General features: G+C 40.6%; 1 protein-coding gene across 4 annotated transcripts; it reads left to right on the forward strand.

Annotated features, from left to right (window-relative positions):
* Positions 1-10,419: 10,419 nt before the first annotated feature.
* SLITRK4 (SLIT and NTRK like family member 4) lies at positions 10,420-17,928 on the forward strand. 4 transcript variants are annotated; one of them, XM_015626859.3, is made up of 2 exons: positions 10,420-10,542; positions 13,350-17,928. In XM_015626859.3, the coding sequence occupies exon 2, from the start codon at positions 13,400-13,402 to the stop codon at positions 15,911-15,913; it is 2,514 nt and encodes an 837-aa protein (XP_015482345.1). In that variant the 5' UTR covers positions 10,420-10,542; positions 13,350-13,399; the 3' UTR covers positions 15,914-17,928. The 4 variants fall into 4 exon arrangements, with proteins under 4 accessions (XP_015482345.1, XP_015482341.1, XP_015482343.1 ...); XM_015626855.3 differs by lacking the exon at positions 10,420-10,542 and adding an exon at positions 10,959-11,002; XM_015626857.2 differs by lacking the exon at positions 10,420-10,542 and adding an exon at positions 11,269-11,421.
* The last annotated feature ends 8,721 nt before the right edge of the window (positions 17,929-26,649 follow it).

Below are 26,649 nucleotides of genomic sequence, written 5' to 3' on the forward strand. Positions count from 1 at the left end.
GAGAATATAAGAGAAGTGTTGAAATAAAATCATAGGACAGATGAGCTCAAAGCACTTCAGAGATGCAGTGAACCACAACATCCTTAAAACCACAGGCTGCACTCCCTCACTGCACGTGTGTTTTGATGGTTCTGATTTACAAATTGTTTGGAAAAAGAAGGATTAAAGTTCCTGGTTTTTGTCATTTGAAGCACTCAAAGTAGTTCACAAGAGAATGTGATATGATATTTCTAGTCAGATAGACCAGCACAAAGGCAAACCTTACAGGAACTGTGGCTTAAACAAAGCATTGATAGGAATTTGAGAGCTGAAATCCCTGATCAGATTATACCACTATATCCATGTTTATTTATACAAATAAGGCAATCAAGGAAAAAACTCCACATATCTAATTTTTATTACTTGAATAAAAGTTCAGCAACTAGAGACCTTCATAGATCAGTCTGCTCCAAAGACCATTGCATTAAGGATGTTCTTACTCCTGATTTAAAAAAATAGGCTCATTCTCTTTTCATCCGTTTTTTCCTTCTCACAAGTGATGGGGTGTTAAAAACAGAGAAGTGTGATGATTCATAAAATGTGTTATAAGGAACATTATCAGCTGAGATTAATGTTATATCATGTGTAATATTTGTTGTCAGAGCAAGTGGAAATGTTTTCTAAAATTTAAATTCCAGCTATGAACCTTGGCTAACTTTCAAATGTTTATGATTTTTTGCAAATGCAGATTCGAAACTGTCAGTGTTTTCTGAATTTGGTTTGCTTGCTTGCTCCAATTTATGTTTATCCATTTGTTTTCTCAGTTCCTTTTAGGTGCATGAAGTTCTTAGAATTTATAAAGCCAGCAAAATGGTAGATTTTCCATTCATATGTGGTGGCTTTGTTATGCCTTAGTCTAGAGAAAGAATATGAAAATCTCATCTTTAATGTTTTTTATTTTCAGAGAACTGTCTAGTGATGCCACTGCAATGAAAAAGTCACAGGATAAATGTTCTGGGGTAAATTTCCTCACTGTGTTCTCCTGTACTTCATATCTGACATTTCAACTTTAGGATTATCAGCTCTGCTTAACATTACGTATTGCTGAGAATTAGCTTTTAAAAAATAACAATCTTTTTAAATATACTTTTTTTTTAATTAAAAATTAAATCATCGGGGAAATACAACAAAATGATTAAATGTTGGGTAGGGATTTTTCATATGATAGAGATGTCACTTCTTGAAAGAAATCCAGAGCTGACAGAAGTTGACAGAATAAAGGCCACAAAAATCAGCTGTTTGCCTCTAAGATGCCCTTGGGGAATACTGATTCTCAGCTCTGCCTACAGTAATAAAACTGGGTCTGGAATGTTCAAGAATTTCCCCATTCTAACACTTCCTCAGTGAATCTCTAGAACTGAAATATTCCTTTTTCATGATTTTAGAAAACAAGCACGAGAACACGAACATAAATTGATGTTGATGAGAAACGGACTCAAGGCTTGCACTAAGCAGAGCAATAATGTGAGTGACTGCTTCCCAAAACTGGATAAGAAATAGTCTGACTGAGCAGCATGAGATTGACTTCATCATTTTACAGACTGCTTCCCAAACTGTACTTTTGAAAGCCTAACCATGTTTGGGTACAGGTAGAGAAATGCTATTAAAATGCTGGTAAGCAGTTCCAAAAAAATGAGATGCTAAAGCAGAACCTGACTGGCAGCCCCAATGCCACTGACCTCTGACCTCAGCTGAAACTTGGACCACTGGATGCATGTAGCCATGTTGGCCTGCCAGCCATAAATCAGATTTAAAGAGCCAAAGGGATACAGATAAAGACCTTTTCAGCTTCTATTATATGTCACTGTGCACCTGTCAACACTAACAAGTTACGACCTGAGAAAGAAAACAGTGCTTAAATAACATTTCATGGTGTTAGATAACTGGTTTTTGAACCTGTAGTGTGAGCTAATGCTGATTTGCACATGGAAGTTATTTTTGAAAGACATTACACACTGAAATAATTTACAACCTGAAATAGGAAAGCATCAAAACCCTTTATTTTAAAGGAAGCTTGCTCTGACTGTCTTTACTAAAAGATGCATTATAGCTTGACTTTGTCCAAAAATTACTTCACAGCCTCAATGAAAACCACAGGGTTACTAGAAGGAATTCTACCAAGAAAATCCTCTGAAATGCCAATGAAATTTTCCTTCAATACAAGCAATCATCTTAGATATAAACAGCACAAAAAAGCCCCGCAAACATAAGAAAAAGGCACAAAGTCAATACAGCATGTTTTCAGAACAAATTGAGAAGAGGGAAAAACGAGATGTCTCAGATCCCTTGGCATCTGTAAACATCAAGAAGACATCACACTTGGGCTAATCTCAAGGCAAAGCAGACTTATAAAATAAATCTACAGGCTATCTAAAGGAAAAGGTTTTAGGTTTATGAATGGTTTTAGGAGGCTTTCTTGGCCTTCTAAGGTATGGAAGATAATAGAAGAATAAAAGATAAAAGCAAGTTCTCTTTCTTTTTTGTTAAAAAAAGTTACTTTAAAGTAGGGTGGACTTTTTCTCTCACTTTGTAGGATCTATTTTAAATGACCTATTTAAATGTTCTGCAATTATGGTACTTTTGTATATTTTCCATGCAAAGCTAACAGAAAGGGAATCCCTTGAAGTCATGGTATTTTAACCAACCAAAGAATAATCTTCTTTTTCTTTCTCACTGAATTCTTCATACAAGGTGTCTTAAAATAGATAAGACAGGTTCATTACCATTGTCATAATTGTCAGCTTCTGTCAGTTCCATTAGTGGATAAAGGTGTCTCTGGATATTACTCATGCACTCCTGGCCAGCCTCCCAAACTCTGCACAAGCCTTCTAAAACCATTCCTCTGCTGCTTCTCTCCAGTCCCTCAAACTGCTCTTCAGCTCTTTAGCACGTTCCCTGCAAGGCTCCTCTTGTTACAGCACTTCAGTTTTTAACACCTTCTGCAATGCTTCTGGCTTACTTTATTGGTATGTGGATATCTGAATATCTTCATTGATTTATCAATCACTCTTTTAATGAAATTCATTTGCCCTTACATTTCGAGCATGCTGGTTTCAGATTTTCAGTCTGGGAGGTAGGTAACACTTCTCACCTTGGAGAAGCCCTGAAATGTTGTATGTCACACCAGTATTCAGGGTCTAGATCTTGAGATTAGGCAAGACATTGTTTTTTTATCTTTTTTGCTATGCTCTGTGTCTACAAGTATATCCTCCTCTTGGCTTAAAAGGATTCCAATTATGCTAGATTTTGCCTTTAGACTACAAGGTTTCAATCATTCAGGCACCAGTTTAGACTTTTCACATTAATCTGTGTTTGATTCTTTCATTATTTTGTAAATATGCATAAATGTTTCTTCTGAAAATGAGATTTCATGGACATGTGGGAAGAAAAGATATTTTTCCTTTTTAAATGTTAAAAGGCACAAGTGTGAGAAAATACAGACTTTTTTCTGTTGAAGTGAGAAAACTCTACATAAGTTTATTTTTCTTTAATTTTCCATCTAAACTTTGATTAAAATTAAATTTATATGACTGTGAGCTGCAATAGGCATTGTAAAACATTTGACATATGCTATTCCTGTGTTTTGAGTCCAGCTCGTTCTCCTTTCAGAGCTTGTCCCATCTCTCTGTCAGCCCATAAATGTCTGGATGCTCACACCACTAATCAAACACCAGCTACACCACAAGCTGGAGTACTTTACAAGTCAGCTCAGTTCACTAATTTAAAAATTCACCCAATCTAGAGAAGTAAAAAGGGGTTATTTGGGCCTGGTCAGCCGGTGCAAAGAAACTCCAATAAATGCCAGAAATGATATGAGAATTTGAAAAGACTCTTTGACTTGTCATTTGGAAAACTTCACTGCTCTGAAAAATTATTTTACACACCATGAAATCTAACTTTAAATTTCTTAAAGATATTTCTGGGTTTTTTCTGTCTTTCATTCTGATGGTCCACCTCCTGTCCCATGGTGTGTCCACCCAGTGGAATGCAGCAGAGCTGCCTGTACATATTGCTGTGCTTAAGCCTTTGCTAAGGTGAGGAAGATTTCATTTTAACCTGCTTTTGGAACAGTCTGAACTCTCTGTTCATGCCTCAGTGACAATTACATGAGGCAGACAGGTAACGAGAGGACATTCCTCCCTGCACCCAGATGGGGCTGAAATTCACAAAGAGGGTGAGACATCCATCTCAAATACAGTCATTCCTGGGAAGAGAAGATGTGTCAGGGGAGATTTAGGTTGGATGTTAGGAGAAGGTTCTCCATCCAGAGGGTGTTTGGACACTGGAAGGCTCCCCAGGGAAGTGAACAGAGCACCAGCCCACCAGAATTCAAGAAGCATTTGGAAAAAACATGGTGTGATTCCTGGGGCTCTGCTGTGAAGGACCACAAGATGCTCTTTGATGATTCTTGTGGGTCCCTTACAATGCAGGATATTCAATTGTTCCATGATCATTTTGATACAGTATCAAAATATTTGTTGTTAAAAGCAAACATCTCAACTACAGGTTCAGCATCCCTTTCCTGAAGACATTTTACATCAGACCAGAACTGGTCTTTCTTTAATCTTTAGGTTAAAAAAAGTCACAGCTTGGTTACTGAAATAGCTGCAGTTTCTTTCTTGAAAGATCATATTCCTACAGTCCTTTGCAATAGTCTAGAGGCAACAGGTAAGCCAGTATTGCCCTGCTTTTTAAAAACAATAATAAATCATCTGTTAGCTCATGAGCCTACGGAGGCTTTAATTGAAATTAATAGAAAATGCAAAAGTAGAGGAAATTAGGGCAGCTGCAAAAGAAACCCCAGAAGCAAAAGCAGATTAAAGTAGAGCAATGAGCAAACCTATGCAATAACTTAATTTTGCTTCAGATGTTTCCCCTTTGGTGTAACTTTTTCCCCAAATCAAGCAACAAGTCTAAAGCACATGGTTTCTTCTGCAGATGCTTATTAGTTCTACTCAGTGGTCCTTCAGCTGATGAGCACAGGCACTGCAGTAGCTGGGAGTGAATCTCCCAGTGTGCTGAGACACAGGAGTAGCTGGCAAGTTGCTCTGTGCTTATTCCCCATTCCACAAGGTCACAGCTTGAAGCTCTTCATCCAGGAGACAGCATCAGCCTAAACTTCAGCAAAAACAGAATCTTTATTTTTCAGTCTAAAGACTGAATGACAACTATTTGATTTTATTTCTTGTAAGCTTTATTCTTCAGCTGTCCAGGAAATAAGTAAAGTAAAGTAAGGCACCTTTCTGCTTGCATGTAGCTTTATGATGGAGCTATTCCATCAACCTTTAAGCACGTGAGAAGCCCCACTTAGGTCTGTGGAATTCCAGAAGGTGATAGGAAACAGTCTCATGTGTGAGAAAAACATGGAGGAGTAAGGATTTAAATTAGAACATTCTAAATTCATATTCTGTTAATGTCAAATGGCCTCAACCCACCCAGTCCTGACTACAAGCATAGCAGGCATGGTATTCATGGCATAAAAGATTTCCCTCGCTCCACTGTTGAAGACAAATTTATTAGGAGCAAAGAAAGAAACAAATCTCGTAGCACAATACATTTTCTTCCCTTCTTATCCTCTAACATCTCCAGCCTCGTCAAAGTTCTTTAAATTTTCTCTGCAGTTATTTTATTTGGTTAATAGGCTGTCTCAGAGAGAATGAAGTGTTATTTCATGATTTGGTGTATTCAATAATGTCAGAGTTTTCTAGCACAGGATCCTTATTTTAAATATATTTCTCATCTTGAGAAATCATTTAGTGACCAGTTCTACATGAGGTGAGTAGGACAAGACCAGTTGCTTGTAGGTTTTGTATTTAACCTTATATCATAAAACCTTACAGAAAAATATCCCCTGTAAGTTCTTTACCAATTATTTTCCTAAATTTTCTCTGCCTCCTGATTTCACAATTTTGGTTGTTCCAAGAGAATAGGCCAAGCTTGGGTTTAGCCTCTGACAGTGAGCTGGAGGGTGAACAACCCCTGGGTAAATGAGCACAGAGAAACAAAGTAAGTAAAGCCCAGGACATCTTGCAGCTTAGTGAAATTAAACCCCTGCCCACTGTGCTCTGACAGCAGTTATGGAACACTGGCAAGCACAGTGTTAGGGAGCTGGACAATCCCACGGGCTGAGTACAAAGAGAACTGCTGAGAGAACCCACTACCAGCATGATGGCCATTTGATCAAGCATTTAAGACAATGATTTATTGCAAAAGAATAACAAGTGATGGGATTACCCCCCTCCCCCAGCAATCCCTATGGAAGGGATGCATGCATATCAGTGATTCCTCAGGTTTCCTGGATGCAGGTGATGGGTTACTTGTTGCATATTGAGGTGAGGCCCTGGATTAAATAGAGGAAGTTAGGTGGAAATAATATAGAGACAGGCAGAGACATATATCTGACAGTTTCTTCCACTTTATTTAGCACTGTGCTCTCTCACAGTGCTTCTGACTTTGGTCTATTGCAGCTTTGCACTGTTTCCTATCACATCCTAAAGAAATGTGTCTTTAAAAGGATGTACATGCTGGGACCCACTCCAGTGTGTACAGAGCTTTCAAGGATGCTCTTCCTCCCCCAGTTTTGACTGACAGTCTGGCAAATTATAGACAAGATGTGGACATTCAGTGGAGTTACTGGTTGATTTTAGAGGTTTTTCTCCTCCTCAAAAGGTTATGACCTATTAATTGAAGCCTTATTAGAAGACTGCACGGTCATTTCTGTATTCTTCTGCGTTGGATGTTGTTTGCTGAGCATAACCATTGTTACTGATCTATATGAAAGAAGAAACTTGTTGTAGACCTATTAAACTGAAATTGCTTAACCATGGAAACCCCAGCAACACACAGCCCATTCAAACCTTTTCTTTCCTATTCAAAGAATTATTAACCAGCTGCCCACATGTTTAATCAAAACAGTTTGTTCTTTACCTGGGCCTTGTGTGAAGGACCAAAATACTAACTCTTGGGCTATTCTTACCATTATTTGGGAAAAGGAAGATGCAACATGTAGTGTTTACATAAAATTACAGAGTCTAATCCAAATGGATTCATATTAATTTCTGGATAACTTTTATAAGAATTTCTACTCCTGGCATGTACTTTTTCAAACAGAACAACCCAAATACATATGTATGCACACTGCTTCTCTCCCAGGTGTGTTTTTGCCATCTGGATACACAAGCCTTGCTCACTGCTGGCCAGTAGAGATGCTGGCACATGACCAAGGAGAGTGTTCCCCTGCTGCTCACAGCAATTGCAATTTCTCTTCTTGGCCTTCTGATTTCAAGAGCCAGGGGTATGTGGGTCATAGGCATCTTTGGTTAGTCCTCACTCCTGAGGACTAATTCTTATTTGATTTTCAGGATGACCACAGACAAACTGGAGAGAGAGCAGAAAAGTGCAAGGCAGTGCCTCCGGAGAAAGTGTTTGGGATGCACACAAATCCACAGGTAACATAAAGGTAGGATGATGGCAAATGTATGGAAGACACCTCTGCCACTTATGTGCACATATACAGACTGATTTCAGGCACTGCACCTTAAATTGTAATTGTAAGTGCTCAGGAATGAGTAGGATGTTTAGCTCCTGTTTCCTGTCAGTTCATCTCTCACTCAGAAAATTACTGTGGATGAAAAAACAAAGCAAGTTATTGTGCAGAGCTGTCCTTGCCTTCAGCTGCAGCCCCATTTGCATGTGTGCTGAGTGGCTTGAGGAAAATGCTCTCCAAGGTTTCCTGCTGTGAGCAGTAGACTCAGCATCTCAACTGGCCTCTGCATCTTGATGACTCTGTTACAGGGAGCTTTTTCTCCTGACAGACTTTGAACACATATAAAGCTCAATTTCAGTCTCAAGTTCCTGCATCAGCCTAGAATTAAATTGGGAGAGGTAGGTGACCAAGCATGTCTGTGTGTTTAAAACAAAAGTATTGCTTAGAAGATATCACAAAAATGTGAAAGGAAATAAAATACAAACAGGCTTCTGTAGTTTCTGAGCAGATTTAAAGATGAATGCCAGTAACCAGGAGTAAAAGGTGCTTTTCTCTCCCAAGACCTTCTACTTAGCTATGGTAATGGCATTATCAACAGGCTAATTGTTATGACACTGAATGCCACCCTGAGTGTGTCTGCTTGGGTGGGAAGTAGTATATGTCACATTTCTACCTTTTCTTCAGCTACTTCTCTCTGCAGAAAATCCTGCTATGAATCTATCTGCCTGACAGCTTTTGCTCTCCTTTTGCTAAGCTGAAGAAGGAAGAAATGCAGGCTGCTGTGGCAAACAGATAGGGGGAAAAAATCAAAGGAGATGAATGAGGTTCCATCACAGTAGGAAATTTAAGAAAAGGTTAGAGATGACATTAAATGGCATGGTGTGAAGCCTGAAGTAATCTTGCAGATTTCAGGGAGCCAGACCAGGTACTCCAACTTGCCCTGTCTAGCTCTGCTGTCTTCCAATTACTAACTACCATCAGCCTATACAGAAAATTTCTCCTGATACTGATAGAACTTCAAGCTGGATCTCAGAAGATGGGTGCAACCAAGAAATTCCAGGATATAACCCTTTAAACTGTTTTATTCCTGAAGCACATCTTCATTTGGATCCCAGTCTTGACCTTAGCTTGTGCTTATTTTATACCTTAAAATTCTCCTCAGTTGGCTTTGGACTCTGGTCCTGACATGTAAGCCTAAATATTAGTTAGTTTGGCATGATGTAGGCTAGGGAAAATAGCTTAGAAACTTAAGATTTGGAGGAGGAGTTATTTTTAGTGACTCTAAATTAGAAATATAAATATATGACATACTGAAACCCTAATAATGAAATTGTACTGCATAACTAAGTTTCCTTCTCAGATAAGTTCTACAACACCATAAACACACCATTGGTAATAGCCACTTATAATGGAAACATCAAGAATTATTTACTTAGAGTGTAATTTCAGTTCTCAAATATTTATTTCACGGTTTACTTGGTTAAAATACAATATTTTATTATGCTTCTTGTTTAATGTTTAATTCAGTCTCTAAGTAGTTGCTTGCATGTGGTGGGAGTAGCGATCTCTTTGAAACTGCCAATATGCTCTTTCACCTGCTAAATAAGCAAGGAATTAGTTTAATATCCAGATAAGGTTGCTGATTAAACAAAATGGGCATCTTGATCTTTACACCTGCATTTCTGTGTCTGCTGCTAAAATAGTTATAAACCAGCTATCTTCCTAAATTAATTTCATTCTAGACCTTTGCTCTCTAATTCATTAGTTTATTTAAATAGCATTTGAAAAATTCAGCTTAAACTATATGCAAATCCTTTTAAACTGGGCCCTTTATATACACATCCCCTTTTATGTGAACAGTACTTTGTTAATGGCTCAATAATTAAGAGAATATACATTTTAAAGTCTTCAGTTTTTAATTGGCTGAATATTAATCACAGATCACTTTCAGTTCTGTTGTGATATGCAAATTATTGATGTCTCAGCTGCATTTGTTTTCAGGTATCAGTCTAACCGCATAATGCAAAATAACATTCTGCAATTATTTCAATTAGATGCAGTCAGCCTTTGGAGCAAGCTATTTCTTTCATTTCAGTAAATGAAGAAAGCAGTTGCTGTTTTCCGTTCCCTGGCGTTTATTGCCCAGAACTAGCACTCAAAACCGGTATGTGTACAGCACATAAACAGTTTTCTAACTGGATCACGTTAGCATTCATGGTAAAGGACAAGCAGTTGAACTCCCCTTGCAAGATTTCATTTGGTTAACTGACTCTTCTGCTTTGGAATGAGATGTCACCTTGTTTGAGGGTATTCATTACCATTTTAAAGAGTATTATGAAAGGTAGAGTCAATAGGAGTTGTTAATTAGCAGAATCTGTTTAGCACCAGCGCATAACATTTGAGGATTTTTTCCATCAGACTGCAGCTGTTACCTAAGCAGAGAAGGAATTTCACCTAACCACAAAGAATGAGATAGTCAAATAGCTGCCTTGTCGTAAGAACGGGCCGGGTATGTCTCCTCGCAGCGATTTCGCTCCATAATTGCAATTCACATTACATGCAGCAAATGTTACCATCCTGCCCACTCAGTTTCCACCTCTACTTTTGTTTCAAGCCGGGAGGGGAGATCACCAGAAAAGAGAGGGGGGACTCCTTTCTCGCTTTCTCTCTCCTTCCCCCGCTCGGCTCTCGCAGCCGCGCTGCCCTGCGGCTCCTGGGGCTCGGGGGCCGCGCTGGCCCCGTCCCGGCCGCGGGCTGCACTTGTGGCTGCCTCGCCCGCCCATGGCAGCCCCGCGGCTCCCGGCGCGGCCCCGCCGCTCCCGCCGCCCCGGGGGGCTCCTCCCGCCCCGCACGCCCCGCCTGGGCTCCGCGGGGGCGCAGCGCGACGGCTCCCCGGGAAAGGTACCGGCGGCGCAGCGCCTCCGGGCTGCGGGAGAGGCTCCGGCCGCGGCGATGCGCCGGGATTGCTCCCCCGGAGCGGCGTCTCCCTCCCCGCCGGAGCAGCGCCCGGGCGCTCGGTGCGTGCGTGCAAGTGTCTGTGTGTGTGTGCATTTGTGTGTGTGTGCATTTATTTGTGTGTTTGCGCGGGTGTGTGTGTGTGCATTTTGTGTGTGTGTGCGGGTGTGTGTGCGGGTGTGCGCGGGGCGGAGGGGAGGGGGCTCTCTGCGTGCAGGGGGTGGGCGAGAGCAGTGCGATGGGAGCGGGTGCCCGTGTGCAGAGGGATCCTCTCCCCGCATGTGTGCGGGGGACCGCGGCGGCGGGGCAGGGCTCAGCCGGGCGGCTGCTGCATGCGGCGGAGCCCGCGGGGTTCCGCAGCGCCGGGCTTGCCCTCGCTCCCCGGGGCCGGGGGTGCTCGCCCCGGCGGGCGCCCGGCTGCCCCCGCCGCCCGCTGCGTGCGCGGAGCCGCCGGAGCCCGAACCTCGCGGGGACAGCGGCGGAGCGCAGCCGAGCGGAGCCGCGGCGACCCCGGGCGCCGAGGTAGGGACGGTGCCGGGCTGGCCGCGGAGCCGCCGGGAGCATCACCGAGGGCGGCGAGAGCTTGCGGGCGTGAGCGCGGGCGGGGGTGAGGGCACGGCGGGGCCGCCCGCAAGTTGGCGTTTTAATTTCTTTTAATTATTCCGAAGGTTTTGTTTTCATTGCTATAATAATTACCGGTGCTGTTTTAAAGACGACGAGGGATTGGAGGGGGGGGGGGGGGGGGGCGGGGGTGCACACGACGAGGCGACAGTGGCTTCCTGCCGGAGCCTCTCTGCCATCGCGCTCGCCTCTCTCCGCGGCCGGCCGCCTCCCGGAGCCCCGGCCAGCGGCAACAGCGCAGCGCTGCCCTCTCCCATCCTTCCCGGGAGAGCGGGCGAGCGGAGGGACCGGGGCCGGGCGGCCCGGAGAAGCCGGTGGAGGTGTGGGAGGGACGGGGGGGCAGGATCTGCGCAGTGGGGCTGGGGAAGGGGGTGTGTGGATCTGCTGCGGGCTGGACTTTGCAAAGGTACCGGGGCGGGGGGGTTGGTGCGTTCAGCGGCGGAGCACGGCCGTGCCTTGTTGCGAAGGGACGGCGGAGGGGATGCGGGGCTGCTCCGCCGAGCCGTGCCCGCTCCCGGCCGGGATGTGCGCGCCCTGCCAGCGCTCCCGTGCCCCTGCCGCCCTCCCCCGCCGGGAGCCAGAGGGCGACGGGGCGCCCACGGCAGAGGGGAGCAGGCACCAGCCGAGCCGGATGCGGCAAAAAATTGCTGTAGTGCCGGCACTGCTGGCCGGGCTCGCCGCCCCGCCGCCAGCCCCGCACAGCGCCCGCAGCCTGCCCGCTCGGCACCGGCCGGGGGCCCGCGGCTGAGGAAGACGAGGGGACTGGAGAGCGGGCGAGGCAGGGATACGGGACGACGGCGCCTGCCAGGGGGAGGGAGATGGAGCGGCGGGGGCACCGGGCCGCCCCTGGGGCGCTCGCCGGGGTCCGGAGCCTGCGGGCATCGGCAGCCGCTGCTCCGCTTCCCCCTTCTCCCGATAAGAGTCCTCCTTGACCCCTTCGGCCATTCCTTCCTCTCATCCTTCCTTGTCTCCTCTGTGCTTTCCCTCTCCCTCTTGTCCCTCTATCCTGCTGTCGTTCCTCATCCCTCCTCTCCGCTCCCTTCCAGGTTCCCCGGGTACATCGTCCCTTTGTGTCTCCCTCCAGCCCGGTTCTCATCCCTCCAGCTGGCTCCTGCTTTCTCCACTTTTCATTCTGGCATCCTCCTGCAAACTCAGTGGCTCCCCACAGCAGGAAATGAAAGGGACAAGTTGGGAAATAGGGGTAATGGGAAGATGGAATGTGTGTGTGAGTGTGAACAATGTATTGGTTATTGACTGATTTGTTAAAAAAAGGAAAAAAAAAGCCCACCTGCATTGTAACTCAGAGGAAATGCCGTGACTCGAGTTCTGCGTAAAAAAATGGCAGCTCAGCTGTCCTGACTATATGCAAAGGGTTCTTATAAATGCAAGAATAAGAGTAAATTACATAATGTTTTAGGGGGGAAAAAGTAGTTCTCAGATTTCAATAGTGTCAGGCTGGCAAATTGTGACTTTGTTTTGCCCTGCAAGTCAGTGTATTGTTGCTCCTGGGGATGGGGCTGTATGCCTGTGCATGCTTCTTCCCTGTCTGTGTGCTTCCATTGGTCACCCAGAGCTGATCTTGTTTGGTGAATAGCTGTATTTCTGCAGTCAGTTTAGCACTGACTAAGGTGCTAAACTTTAAACCAGGTATCACAAGTGACAGAAACAATGTGTGTGCATGCCTATGTAGCCCTTGGGTGAGTATCTTTATCATAGTGATATATCTGTATGTGTTGCTGCTTTAGATGCATATACTTTACATATACTTGGCATTGTTTTTTGTGTCAGCATCTCTATCCTTTCTGTATTGTGCTATCCCATCCCAGATGTTTGGGCATGCATAACATCAGCATTTGTATTTAATATCCCTGAAATGCACAGCAACATATGAACAGTGCACAATTGAGGGGAGTAAATATGCATAAAATTGGAATCTCCTTTGGTTATTTTACTTTGTTAGTTATGCCTGCGTGGCATGTACAAGAGAGAGAAATACATTTGACAGACCTGAGAGTTATCTATGTTTGTCTACAGAAATTTACATTCCATGTTTGAAATCATCCCTTCTCCCGTGCATTTGTTTGGTTGTTAAAGTCTTTCATGTTATTTTAAATTCGGTTCTTGTAGTTTATCTATAATCCTTGGCAGGTACAGTAGCTCAGTGGTATACAATTTCTAACCCAAATTATGTTTTGGAACAATGTCAACTGAAAAACGTTTTCTTTTTCTTTCCTTTTTTCTTCCTTAGATTCTTTATCTTTGTTCAGGAGCCTAAGGTTGCTTGCTGATCATAAGAAGATGATTCTGTGGCTCTTTCTGGTTCTGTCATCTCCAGTTTCTTCTACAACTGCAGATGCTGATATATCTGTGGAAATTTGCAATGTTTGCTCCTGTGTGTCAGTTGAGAATGTACTCTATGTCAACTGTGAGAAGGTTGCAGTCTACAGACCAAATCAGCTTAAACCACCATGGTCTAATTTTTACCACCTCAACTTTCAAAACAACCTGCTAATTATTCTATATCCAAATTCCTTTCTTAATTTTACACATGCTGTGTCCTTGCAACTGGGTAATAATAAATTACAGAACATTGAGGGAGGGGCCTTTATGGGTCTTAGTGCATTAAAACAGTTGCACTTGAACAACAACGAATTAAAGATTCTCCGGGCTGACACTTTCCTTGGCATAGAGAACTTGGAGTATCTCCAAGCTGACTACAATTTAATCAAGTTTATTGAACGGGGAGCCTTCAATAAGCTTCACAAGCTGAAAGTCCTGATACTTAATGACAATCTGATTTCATTCCTTCCCGATAATATTTTTCGATTTGCTTCTCTAACCCATCTGGATATACGGGGGAATCGAATACAGAAGCTTCCCTACATTGGAGTTCTAGAACACATCGGGCGAATTGTTGAATTGCAACTGGAAGACAACCCCTGGAATTGTACCTGTGATTTGTTGCCTTTGAAAGCGTGGCTGGAGAACATGCCCTATAACATCTACATTGGAGAGGCTATCTGTGAAACACCCAGTGACTTGTATGGAAGGCTGCTGAAAGAAACCAATAAGCAGGAGCTGTGCTCCATGGGGACAGGGAGTGATTTTGACGTGCGCATCCTGCCTCCCTCGCAGCTGGAGCCCGGTTACAGCACACCCAACGGCCACACCACTCAAACATCAGTGCACAGATTAGTCACAAAGCCGCCAAAGACTACAAATCCTTCGAAGATCTCGGGGATAGTAGCAGGCAAAGCATTGTCCAATCGTAATCTCAGTCAGATCGTATCTTACCAGACCAGGGTGCCTCCTTTAACTCCTTGTCCAGTCCCTTGTGTTTGCAAGACTCATCCTTCAGACTTGGGATTAAGTGTAAATTGCCAAGAAAGAAATATAGAATCAATGGCTGAACTCGTACCAAAACCTTTAAATGCCAAGAAACTGCATGTAAATGGCAATTATATTAAGGATGTGGATACTACAGATTTCGCTGAGTTTGAGGGGCTGGATTTGCTACATTTAGGCAGCAATCGGATTTCAGTGATCAAAGGAGATGTTTTCCGCAACCTTACAAATTTACGGAGATTGTATCTCAATGGCAACCAGATAGAGCGTCTGAGCCCAGAAATGTTTGCTGGCCTCCACAATTTGCAATATCTGTATTTGGAATACAATGTTATCAAAGAAATCCTAGCAGGCACCTTTGACTTAATGCCAAATTTGCAGTTGCTCTACCTGAACAACAATCTTCTGCGAAGCTTGCCAGCATATATTTTTGCTGGTGCACCACTTGCTAGACTGAATCTGAGGAACAATCACTTCATGTATTTACCTGTAAGTGGTGTTCTTGATCAGCTAAAATCTCTTACACAAATAGATTTGGAAGGTAATCCATGGGACTGCACTTGTGATTTAGTTGCTTTAAAACTGTGGCTTGAAAAGCTAAATGACGGTATTGTGGTGAAGGAATTGAAATGTGAAACGCCCGTGCAGTTTGCTAACATAGAACTTAAGTCTCTGAAAAATGAGATTCTCTGTCCTAAACTTTTAAACAAGCCATCTGCTCTGTTCACTAGTCCCATGCCTGCTGTTATTTTTACAACACCACCAGGACCAGTCCGGAGTCCTCCTGGTGGCCCAGTTCCATTGTCCATCCTTATCCTAAGCATATTGGTTGTGCTGATTTTAACAGTGTTTGTTGCTTTTTGTCTTCTTGTTTTTGTGCTTCGGCGCAACAAAAAACCAACCATAAAGCACGAAGGGATTGGAAACCAAGAGTGCAGTTCTATGCAACTGCAGCTAAGAAAGCACGATCACAAGTCAAACAAAAAAGATGGACTGGGTGCAGAGGCCTTCATTCCTCAAACCATTGAGCAGATGAGCAAAAGTCACACCTGTGGCTTGAAAGAGTCTGAAACAGGCTTCACGTTTGCTGACCCACCAGGGCAAAAAGTCATTCTGAGAAATATGAATGACAAGGAGAAAGATTTATTGCATGTGGATACCAGAAAAAGACTTAGTACAATCGATGAACTGGATGAGTTATTCCCTGGAAGGGATTCCAATGTATTTATTCAAAATTTTCTTGAAAGTAAAAAAGAATACAACAGCATAGGGGTCAGTGGCTTTGAAATACGTTACCCAGAGAAACTGCAAGACAAAAAAACCAAGAAGTCTCTAATAGGTGGTAATCATAGTAAAATTGTAGTAGAACAAAGAAAAAGTGAGTATTTTGAACTAAAAGCTAAACTTCAAGGTTCACCTGACTACCTACAAGTCCTTGAAGAACAAACAGCTTTGAATAAAATATAGGTCATACAATCTTATTGCCTACAGAGGACATTTATTTAATGATGAAAGTGCCTTTTGTTGACTTTTAACTTCCAAATACTATATTATATTGATAGGCATAGAGGTATATACAGGTGTATCCAAGGGTGTCTGATTAACTGTAGCTGCGTATGATTTGTCAAGTAGAGGAGAATTTCCTTAATAGATTTTACTCCATAAAGCTCATGCCCTGTGGAATCCTGTAGGGATACTGCAAACTCTATTGCCAAAGGGATGCTTTATACACGTTACACTGAGTTTAACCTCAAGAGGCATATATGTTTTGTATCTTAAATGCAAACCATCGTCTCCTTGTGATTTGTTAGAACAAACACAAGAAACCTGGTACTGATATTTGTACTTCAGCTGGGTCCTTCATCCTGCACGTGGATTTAAGTTGGTGGAACTGGAGTAATCCTTTGATTTGTGGTGTTCTAATGGCACTGTTTAAAGCTTATCTGGAAAGTAACAAGCATGCAAAGAGAGAACATTCAATAGTATGTGTAAATTGGTTACATTTATGGGCTGCATCTTGAAACCACTGGAATTATAATGTTAAATTGTGCAAATATTTATTTAAAATATACCATGCTTTACATACCTATGAAATAAATCTGACCATTTGAAGCATACATGTCTATACAGAAAATTAAAAAAAAAAAAAAAAGAAAAGAAAGAAAATAGTTCAACCTGACTTCTGCAGTATTTGTGACATCTGAAGAAAATATTTGGTATTTATGCAGAATCTGTTCTAAGACTCATCTCCAATTAAAACCAGAGTTCCTTCTCAGTTATGTGGAACTTTTGCAACCCCAACAGGTTGTCCAGAATTATCAAAGTGCTTACTGTGTGAGCGTGGCAAAAATTATTTTTGTAATATAATTCATATTTATGAAATACTTTGTATACTACATAGGAAAAAATATGTACTCCTTAATATGTATTTAATATGCCTGACTTGTTTTCCTGATCACAATGCATTAATCATTCAGTATAAATAAAACCAGAACAATATACCAAACAGCAACCAGGGATGTAATGTATAGCATCGTCCAGAATTAAGTGATCAGATATAACAATAATACTAGTAATAATAATAATAAAATTGTTCTGTAAGATTCTTGTGAGATTAGCATATTACCTTATTTCAGATTTGTTACCAATGGTGCATTTTAAAATAGATTGTTTTTTTAGAATTGTGTCCCAAGCAGTAATTTACCATCAGTTTTCTTGCTTTTCAGGTCTCTACAGCTTAATCTTAATACTTTTCACAAGTATTTACAGGAATTCATGCTAAGGGGAATATTTTTATTGTACACCAGAAGTTTTCTGTCTTATCTCTCTGGCTGCTGTTAGTAAGCAAAGCCTGATCAGAACAGTGAACAATATGGCAAATCCTGTCTAAAACCACAGTGAAAAATGGATATAGTGGTCTCAGTTCAGAGGACTGTGTAGCTCAAAACTAGAGAGTAAAAGCTTGCCTTTGTGAAAGCTGAATCTGAATAGCCAGGAAAAAAGGTAGAATGGAAAATCCCCATTGTAGCTGACTGAGAGATGGTACTTTGACATGAGAATGGAGATATATTGGTAAAGCATCCTACAGCAAATCTAGGCGATGAGATTAACAAAATTTCTTTGATTTGATGAGCTTTGGATAAGACCCTCTTATCTCCTTTGCTTTCAGAACCTTTACCCTCCTTACCCTTTATAATCAATACGTAAGTCAATTAAGATAGTAGGATATAAACATGAACATTTTTCATGAATTTGAAGCTAGCAAAAATTAGAGCAAGGCTCAATAATAATACTGTGGAGAAGGCTGTGTCAGCTATTTCCAATATAAACCTCTAATTTCAGGGCTTTATGACACTGAGTTGAAATTTTTATTCTGGAATGGTACTTGGCAAACAGCCTGCAGTATATTTTTATCAAAATAGACGAAAAGAAAAAAAAAAAACCAAAAACAAAAAAAGCACTGCTTCTTTATTTAAGACAAAGCAAACAAAATGTTTCTCTACTTTCACACATTTGTTTCTGCTCTTTTGGCTTAGAAAGAGGGTGGTTTTATTATTTTTCTCCATACTGAAAGTAAATACGTGACTTCAGATAATAAAATTACAAGAGATAAATTAATGGCTGAGTTTCTTTCAAAAAGCTGCATCTATCCATGCACAATAATTAACTTAATTCAGAATGTCATGGGGATTTTGAGGACATGGATACTGCATACACATGCAGTTTTGGCATGAAAAGTTCCTGGTTGACTAACGATGCAATGCATGGCTAAGGTTTGGGTGAGAGGGTGTGAGTTTCCTGTCTGTGGATTAAGGAGTGTCCATGATGCACTGAGCAGAGGACCCTGCTGGCCCCTTCGGTGGGCTGAGGATGGCAGGTGCCTGTGTCTGCTCTGCACAGAGCTCTGTGGCCTCGAGGATGTGTCCAACCTCACTGGGGTTTGCCAAAGCAGGAGGTGTCTGACACACTCAGTGTGTTGTCACTGGCATGTCCTGTACAAGCCTCCTGAGAGGAATGTGCTAAAAACATGAAAAATTGCAAGAAATTAAATACTTCTAAGTGATGGTAAAACTGATGTGCTTATGACTTGTGTTGCCCTGAGTCAAAAGGACAGTGATAAATGATCATATCTTCCTCAGCTGAAAAAAAAATGAGTTTTTCTTTATTTTGTGTTGTGAGGTTTTCTGGGGATTTTAAGTCTGTTTTTTTCAGGGGTGTTTTTTGTTGTTTGTTATTTTTTTTTTAATTTGTTTTTTTTTTTTTTGCTTTTTGGTGTGGCATCTTCTGTTTGCTGACCAAAAGAACTGAACTGAACTGTTATGCTGTACTATTACACTGGGTCAGAGTTCTCTGATCACTGAGGCCACAATTCCAGTAAAGCATTTCACCTCAACATAAATCATGTGCAGAGGTACTACTCATGAGGTAATAATTAGATACCTGCCCAAGAGTGGGGCTTAGCTAGAGTTTTGTCACTGACTTCAAAACAAGCCAGCTCAGAACCATTGTATATAATCCATAGAGCCCAGAGACTTGTCTGGGGTTATGCAGTCGAGTGTAGGTTCACCAGCATCAGTAAAGGTTGCACAATCTGGACCTTCCTGTAGAAATAGTCCCGTAGTGTTTTACAATGTATGGTGCAATATGTAGGCATAATAGTGTGAGTGAAGAATGCAGAAGCTGGCAAAACACTATTTTTCTGTGAAACTGTTACTTTGAATGGCAACCTTAGTTTATTTTCTCCATGTTTTGAAACAGTGTATGTGTCTGCACAGCAGTTTTAGTGTGATGTCCATTCAAATCTCTGGTCAGTCTTTCTGGGAAGGTGACTCTTGAGTGTGGCTTAACGGGTCTGTCTGTTCATTATATTGGTTTGAGTGGCCATGCTTGTAAAATGGCTGTTAAGACCCATAAACTAAATCAGTGAAGGTGTTGACATAATCTGTTGTCTCCATTGTATTATAAAGAAGTTTCCATTTTAAAATGAAATCAATAAAGTGTAATTGTTTCCTTGAAAAAGAAAAAACATTGTGCAGTTTTATCAGAAAGCAAATACCGCGGTGCAAGAACACAAGAACAGGTGATTTATGTTTTGCATTTAGTGTTCAAGATTGACAATAATGCAGCAATCTAGTATAAATATATTTTTAAATGCTTTTTTTTTTTAAAGCCATAATGATGATATAAATTATAAAGGCATGGCCTTGTGAATAATGTTAACAAATGTTTCAGAATCAAGAAAAAACATCCAGAACTCGATGGTGGTATAATATCTATAATATCTTTTGCATGATTTGTATGTTGATATTGTATGAAATGAGCACAGTGAGACTTTTTTTTTTTTTGGTTGCATCCAAAGAGTTAGGAAGGAAATATAACAAGAATGTATTTATAATCACTCTATTTTGAAATAAAGTAAAGAAAACAAAATGTATTGGCTTTACCCTGTTTTGATCATTACTATTTTAGGTTAGTTTATAATTAAGGCAATTACTTACGACATCCAGTCCAATGTAAAACACAGAAACCTACTGTTCATTAATTTTGTTTGCCTTCATCAACATCTAAATACTAGTCAGTGTTGACTTCAAAATTTGTATGAAATATTAATAAAATTGTTTGGTACTATTGTATTTCTGAAACTAGATTTTGTTAAGTGCCTGTGATATTCTCTTTTGGATTATTTATATATGGATGAGAGAGAATCTGTAAAGCAGTTATGCAGTAATGTTTTCTAACCACCTCAACAATTTGTTGTATTTTAGAAAGTTTTTCTCTTCTTCTGTTGTCCAACAAAATCTTCCTTTCCCCTGTTATGCAAATAATCCCTCCAAGGTCACTGATTTTTTTTTTTTTTTTCCATTACTACCACAAGCAGAATTTAGTTTTCAGTTGGATTTTCAGTTCTTCAACCCAGAAGTGCTTAGAGGAACAATTATATAATGTTAGGGGCATTTGCTTTGATTCTTCTCTCTTCTTATTAGTCATTTTCAATAACAATTTTTAAGAGGAAAGAAAAGTTAATTTGTCCTCAGAAGAAGCAAAACGACCAATCCATCTACCATTTCATTTGGTTAGGTTAGTTTTACATCTGAAAGTTGCAAAGACATCTTTAGGTAGTTTAATTTCCAAATTTATATTTTGTAGTTAAAATGGTTACAAAGCCTCATAAAAATTTTCGTGGCAAGGGAGAAGAGCAGGAACAGAATTACATTTAGATGAAACATTCCCTGTTGTGCAGGGTTTAACATGCATTATAATGGCAGTGAATGAGGATCAGAATAGGATATGGAGTGGAAAATTGGGACTTGATACAGATTTTTTCACTTCTAGGAACAAACCCACAACATTAGTTGAGAAAGGCCTACATATAATATTCCATATAATTTCTTTCTAAAGAAAAACCTAAGAACGAAGAATTATTCATGTTTTGATAATAAGTGTGCACTGCTTTCCTGAATGCAGAGGAACTTGAGAGTTTTCTATTAATACTTTTTGTCATTATTAGTCTTTATTTCCAGTTTCAATTCATTTGTATTATTATTATTATTATCATTATGTACTATGATTGATGCTGTGTTGGAAAACAAAAATAGGAATTTTGTTGCTCAGGGACAAACTCTTAGAAATTTACCAGTGTAAATCCAGACTGAACAGACTTCAATGGAGTCAAATCCATCTTATCCTAGTGAACAAAAAAAGCAGAAAGTACAAGATCTATCCATCACTGAAATAAAAAAAAATATTTTTTGACTTGAAATGTAATATAATCTTGCTTTATACTCTGTTGATTTGTGTGGTAAAGCTGTTATTATTTTCAAATGGCTGTAGGGAGAGCACAGACCTAGTGCAGTCCTGTGTCTGATGTCAGTGGAATTCTGCAATGATTCAAGAGCTGTGAACATCCCAGAGCTGTACTATGGGTACAAAACTATATAAATTTGCTGGTTTATACATACACTTGGGGTAGATCTCACATAAAATACAAACACTTTCTTAACAATACAATTTACTTTCTCCCTGTAATGGAGCAAAGTTTCTCTGCTCTTTTTTTGCATTAAGTAGAGAGTTTATTGCAAATATCTTTGTTTTACTGCTAATTTTATTTGTATTCACTAGCAATACTTGAGATAATTAATTCATTGTCTGAAAGCAGAACATTTTGTCCTGTTATTTTTAAAATACCAGTCACTGGTAACAGACAGATACTGAGTTATATTGAATCTCCATTACCTAAGTAATAATTCCATAAATAATTCCTCAAAAGCACAAATAAAGATCAGGTAAGAAAAAAAAGACCTAGCTGTTACTATATCTGAATTTTTCGTATGTGTGTATGTGAAGGCTTAACACAGTGTGGTTACATTGTGGTACAACTGATGGGTGACAGGTAGTACCTCTCTTCTCTTTGGTCTTTGTTTAACCAGAAAACAGAAAGTGATCTCTAAATGGTTTAGTCATCATTTTGTAATAGCAGGCTAACAAAGAATATTCCTAAGTTTTCCTCATCCACAAGGATTTTACTTCTTGGTTTAATTTCATTAAATTCCAGAAATGTGATATGACCTTCCAGAGCATCCTCCCACTCCATGCTCTCATGTCGCCGTCAGTGAGCCAGTCCTTTACAGCTGGAGCTTCTTCTAGGCTTGGGTTGATGGCACTTTCCAAAGAGGCACAAGACAGTGGGATTTTTCAGTTCCTAGAAAACAGCTAAAAAAGGCAAAGAACCTGTCCTGGATGGTTTCTGAGTCACCTCAGATGGTGTATGATCCAAAACCGAAATGTAGGAAGTGGTTTAAGCTTCTGTTGGGGGGTTTTGTGCTGGGGCTTTTGAAGCTGGACAATCCGTGACTGTAAGGTGTGCAGTGCAAAGGCAATGTGATTGAGTCAATTGAATCCTGACAGACTGTGGCCAAATCCTGCAGACATCTGCACCCACTTACCTGAGCTAGGCTTTGGTGTCACTGTTCACTGAAAAGTCTTGCACAAATTACTCAGGTTAAACCAGACATGGTACAGATTTCTCAGGGATGCTTTTAACTGGGATGTGGATACATTTTTGTGCACACTGGCAGCTGTTTGCGTTGGGGGTCAGTCTGTGCCCAGCGTTTGCTGAGCAGTGAATTTGGTAGGGGCTCTCCTCATGTGCTGCATTAGTGCTCACATCTGAATATGAGACACTGTACAGGATGTACATCTCAATGAGCAGAGTCACAAAGGGCAGCGTGTTTTGACAGATTTTGAGCTCTTCACTGCAAGAAACTGCAGGAAAGAATGTACCATACAGCAGATTTTCTTGCTCCCTGGCAGGATTTCATAGACCCTGTGAGTCCTTCTCAGCAGGGTATTTTTCTTGTCTATACACCGTAAATAAGGCTCCAGGTCACCAGTCTCGTGTATGTGCAGTCTGTGTTTGCTTATACCCAAAAATAGTTTCATGGAGAAGGGTAGGAGAATAACTTCCTTTTTTTATTTTTTCCTTTCCTTTTTTTTTTTTTTTTGTCTGAAAAGCAAAATGGGATGAATTTGAGTTGTTCCAGACTGAAAAAGAAAAATACAGGTATTTTAAAGAATGGTCACATTGTTGGTTAATATCCGTACTATTAAAGTATTTTTCTAAGAGAGAGAGGAGGAAAGCAGATGTGTTTATATTTTTAGCATGCAACTTTTCAGCTTCCATTCTGGGGTTAGACTATGCCCCTGGATGCCAAGGGACTTGCATGTGCAGCTCAGGGCACAATTTAGTTGAAAAGATTCATCCTCAATGTCTTTCTGCCTTTTGTGTGGTAGAAACGAAATGCAAGGTTTTGAATGTTCCCTCTCTGTTTGCTTTAATGGAAGTTACATCAGCAGGCGTTCCTCAGGACCAGACCTCAAGCTCCTGTTGAGTTGTGCCTGCAGTTTGATGAAGTTGGCTGGCAACAAGAGTACAAATGTCATACAAGGGGTGATTTTTTTGGATGGGGTTAACACATTGAAATAATTGGGGTTCGTATAGTTTCCTTCTTAAATATCTGTTTTATACTTACGAAGATCTTTACTTCTATGATCAGTTCAATAAATCAGTGGTTTTACAAATGTGATCAGGAAATTGGCTCCAAATGTCTAGAAAAAAAGGCTTTGCTTTTAATTCTTGTGGTTTTGTTTAAGAAAATAAAGATGGAAAACATCGTGAATAACCTAGATTTAAGATTTCTTTTTGTCCAATGAAAATTACTTTTGCCTTAACAAAGTAAAATATTCAGAAAGTACAAGTGAAATATTTAGGAATTAATTTGGGAAAATTTGGTTTGTTTCAACAAACAAGGCCCCTATTTTTCAATCCTTTCACAAGAATATAAGCTATGGATGCCATAAGAGGTTTTATCTTTTAATTAGCTTCCCCTAGAATCTGGAGTTTCAATTCAGCTGTTGGAGCTGTGCCGTGAACATGATTTTATGATTTTGTTGTATTGGTCAACAAAACAACAGTGTGACACATTTTGTCTGTGTAGCATTGTCAATTACCACTTATGACAGCCAAGATAGTAAGGATTATAAATTGTAAAGTGGGTTGGTAAGGATTCCTATACATTGGTGATGTGCTTTCAAAATGAAAGCAGCATGCAAGTGATGAGTATTATCAGCATACAATACATTTCAAAAGGGAAGTACCATTGTACTCTGCACAGTGGTCTATTGTTCAGACTGAGAAATATCACTGAAAGTGGATAAGCTGTGTTTTCCTCTTTGTAGACTTTCCTTCTTTAGCTGTTAAATAGACCTGTTTACTCTGTACAGAGCAGTACAACTCTGAGCCACCCACATGAAAATACAGAAGCATAAAAAGGACAAGCAAATCCATTCCCTCCCAAAAGAACATCTGCATTATAATAATAAAATCATTCCCATTTTCCAGCATCACTGGCACCTTTGGCCGTTTTTGCTATGCTGACAAGTTGTGGGATTGAGAAGTGGAGCTGGCCTCAGCTGCTTTCCTTTCTCCACACGAGTATTCCCTTTGACATTATACACGGACGAGGTCAGTTTGCCTGAGTGTTTTTCAGTGCTGTACAGGGCTGAAGCAACAACCTGAATTCATACCCACTGCAGGCACTTGCAATGAGCTGGAACTAGAGTTATCATGAGCTAGATAGAGACATCAGAAGCATGGCAGTGACCTTTGCCAAAATGCCTTCTCCTTTACTCTCTGGAGCACACCTGTGCCACGTCCCACAACATCCTTGGGCCAAGGAACAAGGCTGTAGCAGAGCTCAGTAACATCCTTGTTTTAGCATTACAGAGATGAAAACTAAGACAGCATCTCTGTAATCAAGAATGTGAGACTCTTCTTGGCTGTCTGCTATTCAATGTGTGGTCTCTTTTGCAGCAGGAGAAGTAATCTTCACTGCTGGCTCCAGTCTAAACTCTGGGGACTGGGTAGGAAGAACTTGTTTGACAAATGAGATTTTCCCCACAGTACAGCTAGCCCAGGTTCTCTATCAGATGTGTGCAGATACATGTTTTTCCCTGTCTGTAAATAGGATACAGTCAAACTTGCATTAACAGTTCTCATGGTTTGGTAATGTGATACACATAATGCATGTGCACATACAAAATTGCATTTCCATGTGGTATTGCTGAGTGTCGCTGGCAGTAAATGAGGACACCCATTTTTTACCTCAAAACCTATTGTGGTGGCCAGATTCAGATTGCTTTGTCTAATAATTACATATGCTTCTTGTATAATAGTTTTTTCTCAATAACAACACTCTCTTTTTAACAAAGAGAGAAGGCTTTCATCTTCTTTTTTTTCACTTATTCCTCTGCAGTTGGAATTCTATTAATCCATTTCCAACCCATAAAGAACAAAGAAAAAACCCTCCACAGAAAAACTCCACTTTATGTAACGCACTGAAGATGGCACTGTAGTAACAACTTCACACTATGAATGATAAGACATGCTTGTGTTTGTTACTGGGAAATTGTGATTTTTTTATTTATTTAGCACAGTTAACATAAAGCCAAAGGTCAGTTTAATACCGCACCACCCAACACATCGACTGTAATTAAGGGTGAAGAAGGGTTTCTGTTACTTGGACTTATAACAAGGAGACTCCAACTCAACCCAAACTATGTGGAATAGTTTACAGTTGATCATAATGAGAGGGGGTCTTTTGTAAAAAAAAAATAAAAATCAAGAAAAACAAAGAAAATCCTTCCTATTCTGGGTATTTCTTCATGTCTGTAACCTTTACAGGCCATGTTAAGGCATATGAAGACCACAGCAGGTCTCTAAAAACCCAATGAACCTTGCGGGGAGGGCTTTATGGTTTTAGTTGAACTACACAAATCTTTCAAAATTCAGTTTCCTATAGAGATTGGAGGCTTTAATTCATCTGAAACAGAAGCTTCAAGTTAGAAACAATCAACCACACACAAAGAACACCAGTTAGTGGTAACAGTCACATTTAGGTTAATGATAATATGTAGTAAGAATAAAGAAAAACAAATTTAAACAGATATTTATATAGGTCTGAAATGATGCTTCTATCTGTTTCATAACCCACACCTTTTAAGTCCTTCACTCATAGCAGGTGGGAGTTTTGGGTTGTTTTGAACTCTGTGAGTAATTGGGCCACTGTACAGCAATTACCTCTCACAGCTACTTCCATCACACATGCCTGAGCTGAAGGGGATTAAAAATGGAAACTTTACTTTACTTTTGCTTTGTCTTGCTAAAGAGAAGTCAGTGAAGAATCTGTATGAACTGCCACAATGGGGATCTTTTTCAGGTGTTGAGAAAAAACTGTAGGATTTAAAACCCCACTGTTTTCCATGAGAGACAGCATCTGTCTAAGACAACATAATGCTCTTTGTCAGCAAACTAATTCTGGGGAGGAAAATTTCGAATTTTTCAAAACTCCTCTCTCAAGTTGCCAGAGTACTTCTCCTGCAGTCTGGTATTGTAAGTGCAGCTTTTCAAAGAGATGGGAGTTAAATAACTAAATAAGTTTAGGGCCTTGATCTTGGAATAAATCTGGTAGGAACTCTATAATTACCCCAGCAGGATGCTTTGCTCTTCACACAGCAGCTTCCAGCTGTCTGAGCAGCCTCCTCAGCCTCCCCTCCTCTGCCAAAAACTTCCCACAGAACCTCTGCAGATTCCCCAGCAGAGGAAGATGCTGGGTTTGTTCTTGTGTGAATGAAAGCAGGGGTAAATG

The sequence above is a fragment of the Parus major genome, chromosome 4A, assembly GCF_001522545.3.
Source record: "Parus major isolate Abel chromosome 4A, Parus_major1.1, whole genome shotgun sequence".
NCBI classification, from domain to species: Eukaryota; Metazoa; Chordata; class Aves; order Passeriformes; family Paridae; genus Parus; species Parus major.

Excerpts from the sequence above, each read along its gene's own strand:
- SLITRK4 (XM_015626859.3), top strand. The coding sequence starts at position 13,400 with ATGATTCTGTGGCTCTTTCTGGTTCTGTCATCTCCAGTTTCTTCTACA.